Raw genomic sequence first — 21,093 nt, forward strand, 5'->3', positions numbered from 1 at the left:
GGTAAGATATGGAACATACATATGTCATGTATTAAAATTTTATTTTTTTTATCAATTTTTTATTTTTTAATATACTTATTTTACAAAATAAATTTTTATTATTATAAATTAAATTTATGATTGAAAAACAAAAACAAAAAAGAAATATTTATAAAACAATATTAATATATAATATATAAATTATTTTTATATATTAAATAACATAATATAAAAAATATTTGTAAAATTTAAATATTTTAATCATGAATATTGTTATATTAATATTGTTAAACATAACAAAATTTTCATTTTTTAAATAGAAAATATTTGAATGTGATATAATTTTTATTTTAAACAACATGGAAAATAATATATTTCATATTAGTTTTTATTTATTTCATAAATTAATTATAATATAATATATCTCATTGGATATATTACCGGATATCATATCCCATCGAAAATAATATCCTAAAATATGTCTATTTTATCCGATGGGATATAATATCCTATGATACACATGTCCTGTCATATCCCACCAATGAAACGTAACCTAATCATGTTAGGTGATGTTTGTTTTTTTACTTAATTCTAAATAGAACTTTAATGTTTAATAGTATTAAATATTAAATTGTTTGTTTTTGTAGTATTTTATTTTTATTAAATATTAAAAAAATAAAAAAAAAATTAATATATTATTTTTTCTATTTAAAAAAAGTTAAATACTTTGATGGTGTTTGTTTTTTTGGCTTAATTCTAACTAGAACTTTTATTTAACTTAATACTAAATAATGTTTAATAGTATTAAGTATTAAGTTGTTTGGTTTTTTTAATATTTTATTTCTATTAACTTAGTGCTAAAACATTGAGAATGTTTTTTTTTTTAAACAAGAGCCCCCTTCCGTGCTCCTGTGCCTGTCAATAAGCCCACCTACATAAACCCCTCTACCCCCTCCATCACTTGGCCATCACTCTCCTTTGTATCATTCTCTCTTTCAAGCATTTTCACAAACACTTCCCGCACGAAACGTTTTCTTCCTTTCTTTTTAGTAACTTTAACATGACCAGACCTCAGCAGCAATATCGAGGCATCCGACATAGGCATTAGGGTAGTTGGGTTTCACACACATGAACATGTACATGTTTCGGTTTCGGTTTTGTTCACATTTCGATGTTCACTTCCAAGTTGCTAATTGAAATCATGTTTGTGCAGGAAGACTGGAATTTGGCTGGGCACATTCGAAACGATGGAGGACGACTGCTCGGGCCTATGACGAGGCGGCGAGGCTCATGTGTGGTCCGAGGGCGAGAACCAACTTCCCTTACAATCCAAACGCCTCCCAGTTATCGTCTTCCAAGCTTCTTTAAGCTATTTTAACTTTCTTTTCTATTTAGCCAAAAAATTTTAAAATTCAGTAATAAGTCATCAAAAATTAGAAAAATAAACAACCTAAATTCTAAAAGTAAATTGCTTTAAGCAAAAAGCCAAAAAAACAAATGTCACCTTTGTCTTTTTCTATTCAGTAAAAAATTTATAATAATTCATAAAAAAAGTAAAAAAAAACAGACATCCAAAACTAAGCAAAAAAAACCAAAAAAAAACAAACATCCTCTTAGTGAAGACCACTGTGAGACAACAAGCCAGTAGAATTGGGCCGGTCTTGAAAATGGCCCAGTCCAATGAATTTGCGAGCCTATAAATCGAGAAGTGAGTTCGCGGACAGCGAGGCATCTGGAGCATCACACTGCTAGTAAGAGAGCCAGAAGCGAACCTCGCGCGTCGGCTTCACACATCGTTCCACCAACGCATTAACCATGGCTTCATTCACCGACTCGTTCGGTCAACCCGGGGACGAGTCACGACCCGCAGCCGCCGCCTCCACTCGCCCCTTTGATGACGATGGCTACCTCGGCTATGACCCCCGCCTCCCTTCCCAGCGATTCGACTCGTTCACCAACTTCGCCGATTCCGAGTCCGTCAAGGAATCGGTCGAGGACTCGCCGATCTACAACAGCGCCTCCTACGCCGCTGCCGACGATGTGTTCACTTCTCAGCCAATCCCGGATACTCCCTCTCCTCCCCCGATCTATGTCTCCGGCGGTGGATTCGCTGCGGATCAGCATGAATTCTCGTCCTTTTCGCCCGAAGCAAACGGGAAGGTGTTCGATGAAGGTTTTGCTGGATCGGATGGTCCGATTCTCCCGCCTCCTACGGAGATGCAGTCGGAGGAGGGTTTTGCTCTCAGAGAGTGGAGAAGGTAGGTGGATCTTGATTCTGTTTTTCATTTCAGATCTGTGTGGCAATTTTGAGAATTCACTAGATATTTCGCCGCTTTATTTATTTTGGCAATTAGTTTGAACTGATTTTTAGGTATAGGGTCTGTTTGGTTGATGAGGTAACAGAAGAGCAAAGGAAAATAGGTTCGAACTTTAGATTTTTTTTTTTCCTTCTAAGAAAACGAAATTTTCGATCATTCAAATAATTGCAAAAAGATTAGTTCAATTGGTTGTTTGCTTTTTGGCAAATCAAAACAGGGGATATTATAAGCTTTCATTTTGCTTTCTTTTTTTTCGTCCCACTGCAACCACTCGGCCAATAGTATTAGCGTTTTATGAAATAGGATTCGAATCTCTGTTGGCTCAACAGGCCCAGTTAGTTGAAATTAACCGTGGACGTTTATAGATCTATCCAACTTTAATACTGTCTAAATTTCTGTTTGCTAGGTTTAGTGAAGAAGTGATTGTGTAGCAGTGATTTTCTGAATCAAGTTTCAATTTTCATTTCTAATTTATTTGTCTATATGCATTTCACACGTGAGTGATTCCTTTTACATAGAATTAACTAGGATTATCACCTTATTCCTACTCCAGCGGCTTCAACTTTGTGAGTTAAGCATTGATAAAAGATATTGCCATTGTGGCATGCAGACAGAATGCAATTACACTGGAGGAGAAGGAAAAGAGGGAGAAAGAATTGTTGAGCCAAATTATTGATGAAGCAGATGAGTACAAAGTGGAATTCTACAGGAGAAGGACTATAACCTGTGAAACAAACAAAACCACAAACAGGGAAAAGGAGAAGGTAAGATTTGGGATTCTTTTTTAGCTGTTCAGTTATTTCTTTATTTAAACTTGTCGATTTTTCTTATTTGGTTATCACTAGGCTGTTTCCATTGGAAATAAGCACCTATCATAAATATGTGGCTTGAGTGTGCCTATTCCTGTAGGAAAGATAGCAGGGTTTTCTTACTATCTATTTTAAGTATCTTGAATCATATAACCGTTCTACAACCTTCACATTGATGGCTTATCTGTGAATCAGCTTATCTTTCAGTTTGATGGGTGATTTGGGCCTCGATCATTTACTCAATAGAAGCCACACAACACTTTCTATGACTTAAGAGATTGGTTTTAAGAGCATTTGGATGGCATGTTCAGGCATTAAGGGTAGAGGGCAGTAGTAGGAACTAGGAGGTATTGACTTATGCCTTAGAATTCTATTCTTATTCTATAAATTAATAAATAATGCAGTTCACACAAGCAGGTGGGGGTTTGATAGGCTTATGAAATGAAAACAAATTCCTAATTGTTTTTCTTAATGTTTGTTTGGATATGCTTCCTATTTTTTTTATGTTTAAAATTAGAAAATAATAGTAACTTTTATAGAAGATACAAAAACTTTAGAGACTTATATGAAAAATAATGGTTTAAAAAACTGTTTAAAAACATCCAATATTAAAAAAAAAATTACTACCTCAAATCTTAAAATTTCTGAAAGTGATTTCTAAATATATAAGTTAAATCTATACTTTTTGTACAAGATGATGTACTTTTATATGGAAGTTTCTAATTTTAAAAACAAAAAATAGGAAGTTTATCCAAATAGGTAATTAGCTTTGACGCTTAACGTCAAAATTATATTATGGATCACCCAATTTGGATAAGTATGGTATGGATGGTTTAGGCTTACAAACAGTATATAAGTAAAAGTAATGTTCCAATAGGTTTTCTTTTATCGAATGGTTGTATGATATCTTCATGTATAATGTCATGTATCCCCAATGTTAATATGTATTGATTGGGACATGCTGTATTTGACAGTAGCATGACTGCTACAGAAGATGTATAAAAAGAAATGCTATAATTAATATCCCAACCTTCTATTGCTATATACCAACACAATTATCCACGTAGTGAACCTGAGAAGTATATGTTCTAAACTGCCCTTATTGCACATCTCAAGTATTGCACTATGAGTTCTTTAACGCCTGTTTTTTTTCCTTTTTTTGAACTTCTATATTTTCATTAGGATTTCTACTTGTTTTAATGTTTGTTGGGGCTCAGTAATAAGGGATAGGATATGACTAAGAAAATGAAATTACAAAGTTTGTTGATCTTTCCTCACTCTAGAAGACCTAAAACATGAGAACGTTGACTTTGAAAGTCTCTTTTGGATTCTTAGAAGTCTTGACAAAAAAAAAAAGTAGAAACTTCTAGTAAGACTGAAAATATTTAATGAAAAATCATTGTAATTCTGATTGAATTTATTATAAAAGCAAATCCTCAAAGTAGGAACTCCCTTGGACTTGATATCTGATTTGTTTACTCACCTAGAGACAAAAAAAGATGTACTAAAATTCCAGAATAAATTAATAATCATAGAAATGGTTGTTATAGAGTCCTTCCACTTGCTGCAAAGTAGGAAATTGGAGACCCTCATTGAAATTGTTATGCTGCATCTAGGCAAGAATGTTTTGAGAGAAACAGGAGAGAGAAGAGTGCTCAAACTGCCATTTCCAGTTGCAGTTCCCCTAAATTTGTGTAGAGTCTTCTGACATGTCAAGTCACATGATATTCAATGGATCATGCAGATTTGAAAAATAAATCCATTGATTTAGGAAAACAGCACCTTGATCATGACTCAGATTTAGGAGAGAAATGATTGGAACAGTTGGTGTAGAACTAGCACAATGTCATATATAAGGTATATGGAAGTTGGTGAGCTAAACCATATCCTACCAGGGATCTTATTTGTGTCGATCTACGTTGTCTATCAGCTAAATAATGGAGGGGTGGAATTTGTCATGTACGAGGAAAGCTCTCTTGAAAACTGGAAAAAAATAAAATCAAATAAAAAATGCAGTTTTAAAGCAGTCAGTCATGCATTTTTTTTTTCTGACATTTTCAATGATTGCAGTTATTCATAGCCAACCAAGAGAAGTTCCATGCTGAAGCTGATAAGAATTACTGGAAAGCAATTGCAGAGCTCATTCCTAATGAAGTGCCAGCTATAGAAAAGAAGAGAGGGAAGAAGGATCAGGATAAGAAGCCTTCCATTGTTGTGATCCAAGGGCCCAAGCCTGGGAAACCTACTGACCTGTCAAGGATGCGACAAATACTCTTAAAGCTAAAGCACAATACACCTCCCCACCTGAAACCCTCTCCACCACCAGCACCAGCCCCGGCCAAGGACACCAAGACTGGCAATTCTGCCTCTGCTGCTGCTCCCGCCAAGGCTGCTGTTGGGCCAAGCCCCCCTGAGGCTGTTGCTGCTGCTTGATACTTAACTGGTTGCCATCTTTGTCAGCTTTTTTTCTTATATGGATGGATATTTGGTCTCGGAGATTATTATTTTTGGTTTGTTGGGAGTTCTAGCCCTTTTAAGGACACTTTTGATCGGTGGTTTATGTGATGGTGCTAGGTTATATTTTTGTGCATGTTGATGTATAAAACATGGTTTATCTAGACAGCATTTTGGCTGATTATATTGTACCATTGCATTTTGGATGGTATGCCTGTTACCAGTGGCCATTGGATGAGTCTGAACTCAAGCTTGAGGTGACATGAGAGGAGTCAGTTTAAGATTGGTGATTAGATGGGTTGGATGGGTTCAGGTGATGCCAATAATGGTTCCAATGGATCTTGCTATTTATCAGAATCTACATGTGCTTTTTCTTGAGAGAAAATGTTAAAAGTTTCTTAGTGCTGTGCCCTTTCTCATTACCACCACATGCTGAGGATATCTATTTGGGCTCCCATTCAGAAAGTTTGAATGTGTGTATGATTCAAGTGGTCCTGCCACTGAAGAGATTGATCCAAGTCCAGAAATATGTTTGTACAGCACCAGACTGACTACTCATAACTATTGCATTCCCATCATTCAAAATCTGAAGTAGGCGGGTGGAGATATGTGGTCCAGTTGCAGCTTTTATTAACAGACTGCCACATGAAAGTCCAAAAGATCCAAGCCATTAAGTTCTGCCAAAGGGTGGGAACTCAGAGGCCATTCAAACACTCATCTATGAGCCCTATATGGATGCACTGATGCTCAAAATAGAAACCATGTTCGATCCAAAGGTCTCACAGACCTATCACTTTAAAAACCAATTCATTGTGTTTGACTCTGACCCAAGGGCTTCACACAACCTAATTTTGCTTGCTTATGCCTTAGGCCCGCAACAAAACTCTCATGTTAACATTCCACTCAACTCTTACTATTATGGGTCTAATATGAATCCCTGTATCATCTCCCCAGTTACAGTAATCTTTACCAAATGAACAGCACAAGGCACCAGTGTCATTCTCAGGTTTTAACATCAGTGGCAAACATCAATATATCATCATGAACTCGTTCTCAAGGAATCCTCCAAAGAAGTTAACAATGAAAATGAAAAACTTGAAGCATAAACAGCAACAGGCAAGAAAGATGTTATTTGAACAAGCGAAGGAGAACAGAATGGGCAATGAATTTCATACAGTTGACTTTGCTGCTTTGACCACTCTGCTACTTGTTTCTGCATGATCTATCACATAGGAGTATTAATGCCATCAGCAGACTAAACAGTTGTCATATCATTATGCAAGAAGATATGAAAAGAGATCAAGCTTCCAAAGCCAATCAGCAATACCTCACCGTGTAGAAAATGAGCCAGAAAGATGGCTTAGAACATAACTGCCTAATAATACAAAGGTGATGAATGATATAATCTTTAACTGCCAGTCAATCCAATAAACTTTACATAAATCATAGAGGCATGTTGCACATCAGTTCTTCCCGGAAACTGCTCCCCTTTCAACTGCCGGGTAGCAGAGATCCCAAATAAAATATAAAGTGGATTAGAAAAGTAGTTCAGAGTTCAGGATGGTGAAGTGCTCTGGCTATCATCTGCCACGTAAGCTGGCAGGAGACGGCCGACCCCCTCTCTCACTGCCAATATCATCTTCTATTTCACCCCCATCTACACAAAGGGCATTGTTGTTGACACTCACTTCAGAACTAGCATTACTGCTTGTGGCAAGAGGGGAATCTGAAACACTAACTGTTCTGCTTCGTGTAGGCCCTGACCTCACACTGTACATAGAGGACGCTGGAATATTTGTCATCAGGGGCCGTAGATTACCTGGAATGCTTCGCCTTATGTCCTGCCAAGAGCAAATCCCAAATTAAGGGAAAAAAAAAAATGATACTACTTCCTTCTCCTTTTAAATAATCCGAATGGGAAATAAATAAGAGAAAAGGGGTTTTGTAGGATCAATCTGGGCTTTATGAAAGAAAGGATAAAAACTGGCTTGACCATAGAGAAGAGAGAAACATATTCTGGTGTGATAAATGAAGACAGTTTTGAAATATTCCACCTCAACAAACTTATAAACCTCACATATTCTAAAACCAGGATCCTAGCCTAAACCCATAGATAATAAACCAAATAAAATGTAAAGAGATGCATACCATATGTCTAATAGCCATATCCAGAGATTTCTTTGAGAGTGTTCTTCCAAAGCCAGAGCTGTCCGGGGATGAAGCCAACTTCCCAGACAAGTTACCACGAGGAGAATGTTTGTCTTCTTGCTTAGGGGGGACCAGTTTTCTCATATTTATCACCCTTTCAACCATTTTTGTTCCAATTAAAACAGGGCTTACATTGTCACTAACTTTTGAAAGCCCACGGCTCACTGCAGGAACTGAGCTTCCACTGGTATGAATAATGCCATTGGGAGGACGACCTCTTGCTGGAGAGCATGATTGCCGCCTTGGCCTTCCATTAGGAGCAGCATCAACAGAAGAAGATCGAGCAATAGGTGCACTAGGCCTACCCCTTGAGGCCGAAACTGGCCTTTCAGGAGCTGATGTCCTTAAATTTGGAGGAGCATCAAGCGAGTAACCAGGCATCTCCAATGGCTTCCATGGTCTGGACTTCACAGTTGGGGAACTCCCACGGGATGGCACTGGGTTTCTTGATGTAGCAGGACCTGATTTTGTGACTGACGAAGTAGATTTAATTGGAGGAGCAGATAAATTTGATACACTTGAAGGTGTAGAGGGTCGACGAGTTGGTGTCGCAGCCCTTGATACAGGCTTGGATGCCGGAATGGAGGGCCTGGATGTTGGCGTTGAAGATCTTGCTGTAGACCTGGTTACAGGTGTAGATGATCTTGCAGGAACTGTGGGCTTTGTTGAAGTTAGGGTGGCCCGAGAAGTAGGTGTTGCTGGTCTTGAAGGTCTAGTTGTGGCAGTCAATGTCGGACGTCCAGTTGGTGTTGCAGGTCTTGATCCTGGACCCCCTGATGATGATGGCCTGCGGATTCCTGCACTTGAGGAATTCAACCCAGGGGAGGAAGCTGGATGTTTAGATACTAAGCTGCTCCTTGCAGCAGGCTCTGGCTGGGGGTTTGCTAACTATAACCAAAATATACAAACAACATGAGTTCATGACTTTGGGAGAATAAGAGCCCAGAAATTCCTAAACATTAGATATTAGAACAGAAACACTTTTTAAGCATCTCATTAAACAGAATTGAACTGTTGAGAAGAAGTATTATTGTTTTTATGGGAACTCATTAACAATTCTTGACTCCATGTTAGCTGAGATTATAAAGACTCTTAGAATACTTCTTGCACTTGGTGGTTCAAAGGAACTGAGCCTTGTTCAAATGATAGTGAGATAGTGTAAAATTCAAAAAGAACTGATGTAGTTGAACTTGGTATATCAATGTTATACAATTTAAAGATGTAATAGCAAGTTTACCACACGAGAAAGATGAGGAAACAATTTTTTTTCTTAAGTTAAGTAGTTAGTCATTTTTTCTTTTCTGTTGAGGGCTTCCTGAAAACCAATATCCTATTAGACCAATACAATATCAAACTACTAATTTCATCCAAAATTTTTAGCCATTAGATAAGGGTAAGAAAATGTAAGCAATTGAACCAATATCATTAATAGAGTCAGCCCTTGGGGCCTAGCTCAAGTGGTAAAGGGTTGGGGTGGATTTGTAGACATTCCAAGTTCAAGTGCCAGTGGGGATAAAAAAGGAAAAAAGAGGGGAAAAAATGTTTTACCTATCAGAAAAAAAAAACTTGTCATAATTTCTTTATTTCTTAAGATTGATGTTTTCATATTTGTGCCTCTCAAATGATATATAAATGCCATTAGACGCTAGTGAACAAGGACACTTATCCACCATAAGATTTTAAATTAAAGCTCTTACTCTAGATTTCAATGCAGTGGGGCGAGCTTTAGGGGTTCCAATCCGACTCATAACAGTTTTCTGTGATTCCATCTCCAGGGAAGGAAAAAGAGGAGTGCCAGGAGGTGTTAGAAGCCTGAAATAGAAGAGAATAATAATGTCACCAAGTTAGGAAACAAGGTTTTGAACCTTATGCATCAATGAAAACCACAAACAATACAGCACCCCCATGAAACATCAGCAGTATAGGCAGAAAATCCAGAAAAAAAGCTTTATTCTGTCATGCATTGCCACAATTAAAATTCTACTGCTAGTACATGTTTAAGAGATGATAATATGCTAAAGATATCTTGCAAACCATTCATTCATTTATTTTGTACAGCTGATTGTGTGATATCTAGTGTTGAACAAATATCTAGATCATTTGTTTGTCAGATGTAATACATGTTGAAACCAGATTTGTGTGGATCAGTAGAACTGCTAAAAAATTTGAGGGCCAGTCACTTCTCATGGGGAGCATGGGAAGTAATACAGGGATGTCTTTTTCTTCTTTAACACCACACATATCTGTCTGGTGTGCGGGGTGTGTGCATGCATATGTGTAAATTAGAAGTGTGATGATCAATAGTAATGACAAGAATCTTTTAATTCAGTCAAGGAACCAGTGACATTGGACTTAGGGAGATTGGGTTTAAGAATGTAAAAGAGATCCACTAAGAGAAACCATGGATTCTGTCTTTTGTAGTTTCCAAGAGTACCAGCAGATGATTAGAAACACCCTTGTTAGCAGTATCAGGATCACAGTAACTTTCCCATTGTCACTGTCATTAGTTTTGCATGCCAATTGTCTTCTGTAACATGCCTCATCCAGTTCCATAACTGTGCTCGACAATAAAAGGGCTTACTGGCAGGGTGATAAATTTATCATTTACCACCTAAATTTTCAAATACAACATCCAACACAAACCCAGTACAAACATGAGGATCAAATTTTATTTTCTAGGAGATAGTTTTGATTTGAAAGAAATAGGAACCAACTATCCCACCATGCCTCATAACACTAATTTTCAAGCTAATTTTGATAATCATCCCAACCTATAAACAACAAATCTATTCAAATAGATCAACCTTAAACTCATAAAAAGTAATCTAAGAGATGGTACTACGTTACCAGTCATAATCATTTTTATCATTGTCAGAATTCAGGAAATCATCTGCAACAGTTTTACGTGGAGGGGGTGATGGTGCAATGTTGAATATGGGAGAACTGCCCGGTTTTGCTCCTGCAATTGAGAAATTGAGAAACAAAATAAAAAACTTAATCTCAATGCCAAACAGCGAAGAGAAGAATTCACAACATAACTTTCATGCACGTTGATTAGAAATAGCTGCAAATTTGGTATATATTTCAAGAATATGATGAAATAAAAAGCAACGGGTTAAAGTCCAATAAAAGAGACAATAATTCCAAATCAATTATCATCAATTTGAAGAAGCGAAGGCCACAAAACATCAGATAGAAACCTTGAAACCCAAAACCAACAAAAGGATTCCACAAATCCGCACCTAATGGAGCATCAAACTCTTCCGAATCCTGCAGAAGGAGGAGGTGACTCCGCTCTTTCTCGCGTTTCCGCATCTCAAGAAACAACGCCAGCTCCTCATCCTTCTCCTTCATCACCGACGACCTCAAACTCCCCACTTGCTGCTGCCTCTGCCTCACCGTAGCTGACATTTGCGATTCCTGAGCCCTAAAACTCCGATTCATTGCCAAATCTAAACTCCACCAACACCAAAAATAGCTAGTAGACGAAGAAAAACACCCAAACAACCGAATCTTCAACCAAAAACCTAACTTCTCCTCCACGTAAACAAACGCAACCACATCCACCCAACAAGAATCCTCACACTCCTCAGAAACCTAAATCAACACATACAGATCTGAAATCGAGCTCCAAATTTGCGAAACTCCAAGCCGCAGCTCAGCACAAAACACATCAGCATTTCGCCTTACTCTCCATGAATCAAACCAAAAACCAAAAACCAAAAACCAGAAGGAAAGAACTCAACAAAACCGAAACCTAGAGAGAGGAGCAACCGGCATTGTTGAAACCTAGAGAGAGAAAGACGCCATTGTTAAAGAACGAAGCTGAAGTCTCGAGAGAGAAAGAAACAGAGATCACAGTAGAGAGAAGATGAAGAGAGAGTGGCATTTAATGTTATTTAGGAGTTATTTGAGGTCCGAATCCAAAATGAGGAACAGGAAGCGAGGGAGACCAGGTTTTTCAGGGGAAGTTGGGAATTTATTTTTTTTATTTTTTATTTTTTTATTTTTTGAGATTTCTTTGAAAGCGGACAACTATTACTGCAGCTCTCGCTCTTTCTCTCACTTAAAGGCTACGCTTTCACGTTGTTCCTTTAGGTGGATAATCACGGGTGGGGATTTTGCAGTGGTGCCCCTCCACTTTTGCATATCTCCAGTTTAACCCCTAATTTGATTTCTTCTTCAAAGAGAGAACTCAGGCCTTCAAATGGAACAAGAATTTAAAAAAATGGAGACACATATTTATTGAATCACCGACCACGTTGAATGAATTCCCATGTCTTCTATCCTCTAAATTCTTGTCATTTTTCTGTATTTTGATGATATTAATGGAATTTATATTTTATATTTTTCTAAAAGGATTTGCTATGACAATGAACGTATGATTTTGGGGTCTATATATATTCTTCATTTAATTTCAATTCCGACTCCTACAACCTCATAATTCCAAACAACCAATTTTATTATTATATGTATTAGGTGAGAAACTAAATAATTTATGATATTAAATTTGTAGTTAAGAAAAGTAGTGTCAAACAAAAAGTCTTCTTATTACATGACTTTTTCCGTCAATTCGACTTAGAAAATACTTTTCTCTTTTGTCTAACCTAGGAAATAATTTTTATAAGTCATGAAATTAAAAAACAGTTATGAATGGATTTGGACTTTTTTTTTTTTTGTTTAATTCAAACTATTCAGGCTTTATCTTATGTATATAAAATCCTCAAATTATTCAATTATGAATGAAATTTAACAAGTATTTGGTTAAAAAAATATAAAATAACTCTTAAATTGTGATTTTAATATTTTCTATATTTAAAAAAAAAAAAAGACCAATTTTTTACTATTTCAAATATTTATAAATAGGTTTTTTTTTTAAAAAAAGGTTATTTTTATAAGAAGATAATGGGAACATTTTTACCTAAATAAGGCCAAAAAAAGGTAAAATATTAAATTTCAAAATTTAGGTTTTTTAAAACCTTTTTAATCAAATAGCCCTTAATTTAATTTTAATTTTTAATACATATAAAATATTATTTTTTTAATAAAATAAGTTATGCAAAATGAAAATGCAATTAAATTTTTTAATATATACATATAAAAAAAATTAAGCCATGAAGGCAAATATAAGAAATTCTGATGTGGACCTTGTCTTATTTATTTATTTAGAGATGAAATGCTAATTAATTTATACAACTAGAATGGGTTTGGGTCATCTCCAAGACTCAAACCATCCTAATGCATCCCAATAATGAAGGTGGGCGAGTATTTATATACAAATGATGTAACATAATTGTCACGTATGTCCTGTTTACGTGTATTTTACGGTACGTTAGCTTAGAAGGGGAAATAACATAACATTGCATTTATGTTGGGATTCATAATTTTAAATTACAAGGAAGAAGAGAAATTGTAGATCAAGCATCCCTTTCTGTCAAGAATGGAAATAGAAATGGAATCTAATTCAATAACTGGCAACTGCCACCAAACCCAAATCACCCTCCTCCCTTTTTTAGTATAATGATGCCAGGTTGACTCCTCGACACAAAAGATATGGAAACAAAGGCCATGCCTTAAGGGTCATCTTACTTCTACCTTAACCATGAGAATCCGGATTTAAATCAATTCTCACCCGTGTCAACAAAAAAGTTTTACACAGGGTGATGAAAAGCATATAATAGAAAATTCTGATACCTGTCTCCTTTAAATCTTTTTATTTTTGTTTCAAAAATATTTATTTTTTTAATTTCTTTACTTTTCAAATTTTAAATTAAACATAATTTATAACTAAATAAATATTATAAATATTTATATATTTATAAAGATGAAAATGAAAAAAAATCGTTAAAATAATATTTATTTAATATTATATATAATTATAATTGAGCCAATCTGAAACAAAATCATAAGCACAACCCTTAAATTCATTTCAAACTTGTTTATATTTATTTCAACCTTGTCGAATGGGTGTCATGGATACCTGAAAAAATTGGCCTATTGTTATCCCTACTTCTACCCTCAATTTGATATCCCTATCTTTCCCATACCAAATAAAAATAAAATTTAACTAATGCGTTTTTATTTTGTCACATGATTCAAATTATTTTTCTAATATGATAAGGTTTAACTTATTATACTCCTGTTTGATGGGTTCAAATTGATCAAAACTTTTGATAATAGAGAATAAAAACATTTTATACATATTTATAACCCAAAAATGGATTAATTATTATTATTATTAAGAAAAGACTAAGGAAGAAGATGAGAAAAAGAAAATAATTTTAACATTGAGAAAAAAAATTAAAAGGGAAAACTTAAATTAAGGTATTTATTTTACTAAAAATGGGAATGATGGACAACATTTTCAATTTAGAAACTAAGAACGGATTTTAAAAAATAAAATTTTATTTTAAATCAACTACTAAAAATAGTTTTGTGGATATTATTTACAAAGAAAAACTTAAAAGTATTTTAAAATTTTTCTCAAAAAATCTAAAAACGCTTGAAATTTATATTTGAAAAAAACAACATATTTTTATTTAAAATAAGAAATTAAGAATTGAAGAAGAGTTGTAATAATGAAAATGAGGATTATTCTTAGAATATCGGAGCTCAAGGAAAACACATTAAAATATACTAAACTAGTAGCGATTATGTACGCAAGTTGCGGGAGTCTTGAGTCTGTCTACCCTGCGGTGGTATCTGTGGGCGAACGCCGAGGTCCCAGGACAATCAGAGGAGTTTTACGACACCCTTTCTCCTGGAAACGCCCGGCTGACTCTGTGACGAATGGTTAATGGCGGGGAAGACGAGGAACGAGGCAAGCAGTAGCAGAAGTGGGGGCGGTGGGAGTAACAGAGGCGAAAGCGTGGTGGTGGATGTGGGCAGGCGGAGAAGCACTTGTGGGTATTGTAGATCCGGTGCTCGCACCAGTATTTCTCATGGTCAGTGTCTCTGATGAGTCCGATCGCTTGGTCTCTCTGGGTTTGTTTTTGTTCTGCTGGGTTTTGGTTTTACCGATTCATTTCTTCATTTTGATTGACTGGTTGTTTCGTTTGTTTGATTGACTGATTGATTATTCTGTTGCTGGGGTTTTCGATGGTGTCTGCTTGAATTCTATTTCATGGTTCTGTTGGTTGATTGATAGGAAGGAGATGAATTCTGTTGCTGAACGTGTGAATTGAAGTCAATGATCGGATATTAGTGTTTTCGATTATTAAAATTGAGATGGTTTTAAGGGGTTTGTGAATTCAATTAGTATAGGAGCTTCTGAAACTTATAGATTCTACTCGCCCAAAGTAAGTAGAGCTTTGTTTTAGCTGTCAATGTTGAGGGGTTCTGAAAGTCGGATGGTATTGAGGGGTTTTATCCCCTCAAAGGGTGGTTCCAATGTTGAACAACGGGTTGAATTGTGTGTCGGGTTGGATAGATGGCGGTGAAGTTTGGTTCTTTGTTGAAATGGTTCTTGTTTTTGTCTCAGTGAAAATTCATTGAATTGTTTAACTCGAGTGGCATCCTCGGGGCAAAACCCCAGGATTGTAGTCCATTTTCTTCTTTAATGTGATATTAGCATTTCTTATGTTTTAGTTCATTAGCCTGAATTCCAATGTTATGTGGAAGGTTCCTGATGAGGATGAATATTCAAGATATATATCAAGAAAGGGAATTAGTATTAGTTGTAATTAAAGTAGGATTATTATTACTTGGAATTAAATTAGGATTGGTATTTGTTGGAGTCTAATTAGGATTAGCTAGTTGAGTTATAATATAATTAGAATTTGAGTCATGATAGGTTATTAGAGTCCTAGTAGAATAGGTTATTAGAGTCCTAGTAGACTTTGGATTTCTTAGAGAAGCCTATAAATAGGCTAATCAATGTAAATCAAATAAAATGAACTTTGATGAATAATATTATACGTTCTTTCATTGCAAGGTTGCAACCCTCAATGGTGAGACTCCATTGATTTTCTTCTAGGTGAGACTCCTAGAAGGCCTTAGTGAGACTCTAAGGTTTTCCATCTTTTCTTCATTATTTCTTCTTTCTCTCTATTTCTTATCTTATAATTTTCTCTACCATAAAGTTTATTCCTTGTTCCTCTCCTTACACCCTAAAAATAAAACCCTAGCCCACCTACCCTTGAGTGTAGGCAACCATCCTAGGGTTGTCCTACATCAGTTCCCCAATTAATTAGAGCAATTCTGAAATGCTTATATATATATATATATATATATATATATATATATATATATATAATTCTCAAACACTAGCATAAGTTCCACTGTTCTCTTTCTCTCTCCCTTACTCACACGCCTGTGCATTCATGTAAAAATATTCATATTAACTATTTGAGGGCTAAAAAAAGGGTGAGTTCATCTATGAAAAGTTTAAATTTCATTTACAAATGACTGACTGTTAGGACATTGACCAGTGGAAGTAGTTGTTACACTTTTTTTTTTTTTTTCTTTTTTGGCTATCCATGTCTATGTATCAATGCAAATAAAAGTTTAGACATCAATTTTTTTCCCACTTGATTTTGCAGGTTTATGGGCACATAGCATTACAGTTGATGACTACCAAGGTTGGCAACTTTAACTTCTTGATATATCTTGTGAAATTGACAATTATTATGTGTGATCACCAAATATGGAAATTCCTATAATTGTTTGGAGATGAGATATCAACATACTTTATCAGTCTTAGCCAGTGCATTGGGGAAATAAAGATTTGGACAATGGTATATGGAATTCTTGGTCTACCTGACAACTGGAATCAAAGTTTTGTCGTATCTTGGAGAAAGTAGTTGATAGTTGAAATATAATATGTGGACTTGGAGAAAGGTACAACTAGATTCCAGTAATTGAACAAAGAACCATTCACTAAGAGGGTGTTTGGTAAATCTACTTAATAACTTAATATGGCTTAATGACTTACTTCAAGTTATTAAGCATGTTTGGTGAAGTAACTTAATATTGTAACTTAAACTTAAAAATGACTTTGATTAATCAATTTAATGACTTAATACAACTTAATAACTTGAACATAATTTAATTTAAAGTCATTTTAAGTTATTAAACATTAAGTAGTAAGTTTTATCAAATACCCTCTAAGTCACAAAAATGTAAATTAGTTGAAATTAGCTGAGCTGCAATGTTGATCAGGCAAATGCCCATGGCAACTTTACAAGTTGTAGAACCTGAACTAAGGGGATGTTGGATAAAATTAAATCAAATAAAAAGCAATCATGGTGATGGAAGGGAAACGTTTTCAACCCATGCTTGCATAGTTGTTTAGCATGGCGAAGCAATTTTCTTTCTTTGCTGGTTTTACTGAGTCATGTCTTTCTTTCTTTTCTTTCTGGCTAGGGTAAACTAGAGTAATGCTGTTCTTTTTCTTTGTAAACATGATTTGTCGGCCTGGGCAATTGCGATGTTTATAAATCACTACTATTTTCTTATAGAGTTTTTGGTTTTCTTAGTTCTGTAACTAAGATGGAGCATTGGGAGAAAAAACTGTAGTAAGCGTCAATTTAAATGTTTTATAGTTTTTTTTTGTGCTATAATTTATTTTGATTTTCCTATTTCAACTTTAATGCTCTGGAAGATCTTCTTGACCGAGGTTGGAGAAGATCTGGCTCATTCCTTTACAAACCCGAGATGGAAAGGACATGCTGCCCTTCTTATACTATCCGTCTGAGAGCAGATGATTTTGTTCCTTCTAAAGAGCAGCTTCGAGTTTCTAAACGAATGCAAAGGTATTGTTATGAATACATCCTATTCCTTTCTTGTTTGTTGAATTGGTTGTCATATTTTTATGGAATCACCTGAAAGACTGCATTATACCATACTGATGAGATTGCTTTTTCACGTGGAAGTTGTAGGGCTAGCGTAGATTGTGGGCTAGTTGAGACCACATACTGAATGTTTAATGAATTAGCCCCTTTAATGTTGCCAGATCATTCTGAATATTAGCAAAATGTAGTTCTGCTTTCTTCTGAATTCAGTTCATATTGAGTACTAACAGCAGAATTACTTTGCCTAGGTTTCAAGATGGAACTTTGAGTGTGAAAAAACAAGATAAAATCAATGATGGGCCTAAAACTTCAAAGAGTTCAGGCAGCAGTATCCATCATGAAGTTTCAGGCTCAGCAGCAAAGGGGACATTGGCTGGTAAGGATGAAGAGAAGAATAAGGTGGAAGCATTTATGCATTATTTGTCAGACCAAATTGATAATGCAGTATGTGCATGCACTGAAAGCGGGGAGTTCCTTTGTGACATCCAATTACCAAAAGCTTCTGTCAAAATGGTTTTGCCAGCCAAAAGAAAACTACAAGTGGAAGGATCAGAAGATCTTTTATACTCCAGCAACATTTCATTTCAGATAGCAGCCACTTTAAGGAGGGCACAATCAGCTGAGAAGGATGTGCCCCATTCAAAGTTGTCAAGACATAATGCGGAAGAAGATGTGTCATCTATTGCATTTTTACCAAAAACCATTGCAGAAAAGTTGGCCAGTTCTTTAAATCATATGGCGAAAGTCTCTGGTATGTTGATAAGAGCTTGCAATGGGCACATTAATTTCTATTCTGCTAGAAAAGGTAATTTTCTGAGTGAAGGGATTCAAATAGTTAATGGTGCTAAGGAATCCCCCACTGGAAGTGGAAGTGAGGGAGGTTGTTTGAAGAAGAGCTCTGAATGTCCTCAGGGTAAACGACGGAAGCTTGAAATCCGTCTGAAAAGGTCCAGTTTTGATCCAGAAGAATTTGCCTTGTACAGAAGATATCAGATTAAAGTGCACAATGACACACCCGAGCATGTCATGGAAAGCTCATACAGGAGATTCCTTGTTGATACTCCCTTAGTATTTGTTCCACCAACTGGTGATGACACGGTTCCCCCTTGTGGCTTTGGCTCTTTCCATCAGCAATATGTGATTGATGGCCGGCTAGTTGCTGTTGGTGTCATAGACATCCTTCCTAGATGTTTGTCAAGTAAATATTTATTCTGGGACCCAGACCTAGCTTTTCTATCACTAGGAAAGTACTCAGCCCTGCAAGAAATAGGTTGGATAAAAGAGAATCAAGCTCATTGTCCAAGCCTTGAATACTATTATCTTGGCTATTACATTCACTCTTGCAGCAAGATGAGATATAAAGCAGCATATCGCCCATCTGAGCTTCTCTGTCCTCTTCGTTACCAGTAAGTTATTTTTCTGTCCCTGGCAATAGACTTATGATTTTATTTTTCTGTAGCTAATTTATATAATCGACTAGCATCCAAGTTCCGGGCTCATGTAGTTATGTACCCCATACCTAGAGGCAAGGCACTTACTTATGCATCACTTACCATGAAATGGCCCCTGCTGGAGAAAATTTAAAATACCTGATAATCATCATGCTTGGACAACATTGGACTCCCTAATCAAATTATCCTTATCTGGCATTTCTCTTTTCAGGTGGGTTCCATTTGATATTGCCAGGCCTTTACTTGATAGGCAGCCATATGTTGTCTTGTCAGATTTTGCTGTCTTACAAAATGGAGAGTCCACACCACATGTTCCTGAAAATCTCATGGAAATGCAACATAATGGCCTTAATGAAGAAGATGCAAATGACATTGATGATGAAGAAATGGACGATGCTGATTTTGTGAATTCTGATGATGAATCAGATTCAGAAGCCAATGGTCCAACATCAGTTGAAATAGAAGATGGTGATGTTAGTAATGTTTTGATTGGATTGAAACGATCCTGTGTGAGGTTCAAGGTATGTTTACTCAATCCTCTGAAACGATCCTGTGTGAGGTTCAAGGCATGTTTGCTCAATGCTCTGAAGCAAGGTAAACCCAAAAGGGGATGGAAAACAAAGAAAAAATAGTTGGTTCTCTATCTCTGTTGCAGTTCTTTTTTCTGGGGATTCCAGTTTCTCCCAAGGATGCCCCATGCCAAAGTTCTGATTAATCAAACTGTTCCAGGGTTGGAATTTGGAAAATGGTCATCTGGGCCAATGTAGGAAGTCCACACTTGCTCCCCTCATGTGTTACTATTCATTGACCTGCCTTGAAAAGATTCAAAATATAAGAAATGCTACATAGTTCAAAACTTCCCTTTTTTCTCATTTGTCACTGATTTCATTTTAATCCTTTTGTTTGAAGGATCTGCAACATGCTTTTGGTCCCAGTGAACGTGCTTACTTGGAAACACAGTTGCGCAGATACATGAGGGCTGTGGGTGCTGAGGTCGCTGGTCGAATGGTTTATTCCCTGGGGTGACTGATTCTGTTTCTCAGAAGTCAGATGAATATTCCAGAGAGATTTGAATTGCTGTCCAAATCATCTGTGGTGATCAAATTGGAGCTGAAAGGAAACTGCTGCAGAGTTATTCATTTCTTGGATTCAAAATTATTTTTATTTGCTGGATTAAATGAACTGGGATTTGGATGAGTGGTCTGGACTCTGAATTTTTTTGTAGATACAGATTACAGGATACATTCTCATCCATGTTGGGAAAATAAACCTACTTTGCCCTTTTGAAATGAAAATGGAATACATCTCCAACAAGTTTTACCTTTTAAATTTTTACGACTTCCAGCTCTTTGCAGATGTCTGATCCTTACAATGTAGCCCACGTTATATTTGTATTAGTTCATAATCCACATAGCTTCGAGGAGCATCTTTGCTGGATACTTGCCATAAGGAGAGCCAGTCTTTACTAATTTTCCTAAAAACATAAGCATGGATGTTCATTGCCTTTAGATTTCCAATTATTTCGAGGCCTTATATCATGTTAAATAACCAATTTGTCTAAAACTTTAAGCTGTAAAGGGGACTTGAAGAATGAGGTATTTAGAAATGCCTGACTACTCGCACAAATCTCCCACTTGTCCATTGCTGACAAATTTTTATTCACAACAAGCCAACCCAGCTTAATCGATCACGAGAGTCAACTCACAGCTAACTCTGCCTTGAGCAGTGATCTTCCAATTTACTTAAGCAAGTGGATAAATTATATTAATTGGAAATTAGGAGAGATGTCCTCTGAAGGTGAACCCCTCAATTTAATATATTGTCATCTACATTCATTGAAATTTGAACCAGTTTCATCATGACTTCATCGAAAACTAAGAAAAAGAAGTTTAAGTCGATCAATTTATCAGCAAAGTTCAAGTTCGGCGGCAGAGCATGGACCAAGAAAGATTAGCCTTGTTTGTGTGTTAGAGAATATTTGGGGCTTGGTAAAGACAGTCATGGCTACACCAAGAGCAATATCTACTACCATCACAAACATTTGTTAGGCTGAGGATTAGGTAATTATTGGATGCTTTCTTAG

At 36.0% G+C, this 21,093-nt stretch overlaps 3 protein-coding genes across 4 annotated transcripts; 2 read left to right on the plus strand and 1 right to left on the minus strand.

Annotated features, from left to right (window-relative positions):
* Window positions 1–1,657: 1,657 nt before the first annotated feature.
* Window positions 1,658–5,771, plus strand: LOC100248438 (clathrin light chain 2). The gene is made up of 3 exons (XM_002269429.4): window positions 1,658–2,237; window positions 2,908–3,061; window positions 5,177–5,771. Exons 1-3 carry the CDS (start codon window positions 1,795–1,797, stop codon window positions 5,537–5,539), a joined length of 960 nt encoding a protein of 319 aa, XP_002269465.1. The 5' UTR covers window positions 1,658–1,794; the 3' UTR covers window positions 5,540–5,771.
* Window positions 5,772–6,950: 1,179 nt separating this feature from the next.
* On the minus strand, window positions 6,951–11,783 carry LOC100263846 (flocculation protein FLO11). The gene is made up of 5 exons (XM_002273994.4): window positions 11,011–11,783; window positions 10,616–10,727; window positions 9,466–9,580; window positions 7,709–8,656; window positions 6,951–7,401 (listed from the first exon to the last, which is right to left on the minus strand). Exons 1-5 carry the CDS (start codon window positions 11,210–11,212, stop codon window positions 7,141–7,143), a joined length of 1,638 nt encoding a protein of 545 aa, XP_002274030.1. The 5' UTR covers window positions 11,213–11,783; the 3' UTR covers window positions 6,951–7,140.
* Window positions 11,784–14,237: 2,454 nt separating this feature from the next.
* LOC100253633 (arginyl-tRNA--protein transferase 2) lies at window positions 14,238–20,339 on the plus strand. Of its 2 annotated transcripts, none has more exons than XM_002271380.5 (6): window positions 14,238–14,712; window positions 16,309–16,347; window positions 17,370–17,520; window positions 17,808–18,965; window positions 19,222–19,531; window positions 19,920–20,339. In XM_002271380.5, exons 1-6 carry the CDS (start codon window positions 14,565–14,567, stop codon window positions 20,034–20,036), a joined length of 1,923 nt encoding a protein of 640 aa, XP_002271416.1. In that variant the 5' UTR covers window positions 14,238–14,564; the 3' UTR covers window positions 20,037–20,339. The 2 variants fall into 2 exon arrangements, with proteins under 2 accessions (XP_002271416.1, XP_010658290.1); XM_010659988.3 differs by having other exon boundaries at window positions 14,315–14,712; window positions 19,222–19,576.
* The last annotated feature ends 754 nt before the right edge of the window (window positions 20,340–21,093 follow it).

Source organism: Vitis vinifera, chromosome 13 (genome assembly GCF_030704535.1).
Source record: "Vitis vinifera cultivar Pinot Noir 40024 chromosome 13, ASM3070453v1".
NCBI classification, from domain to species: Eukaryota; Viridiplantae; Streptophyta; class Magnoliopsida; order Vitales; family Vitaceae; genus Vitis; species Vitis vinifera.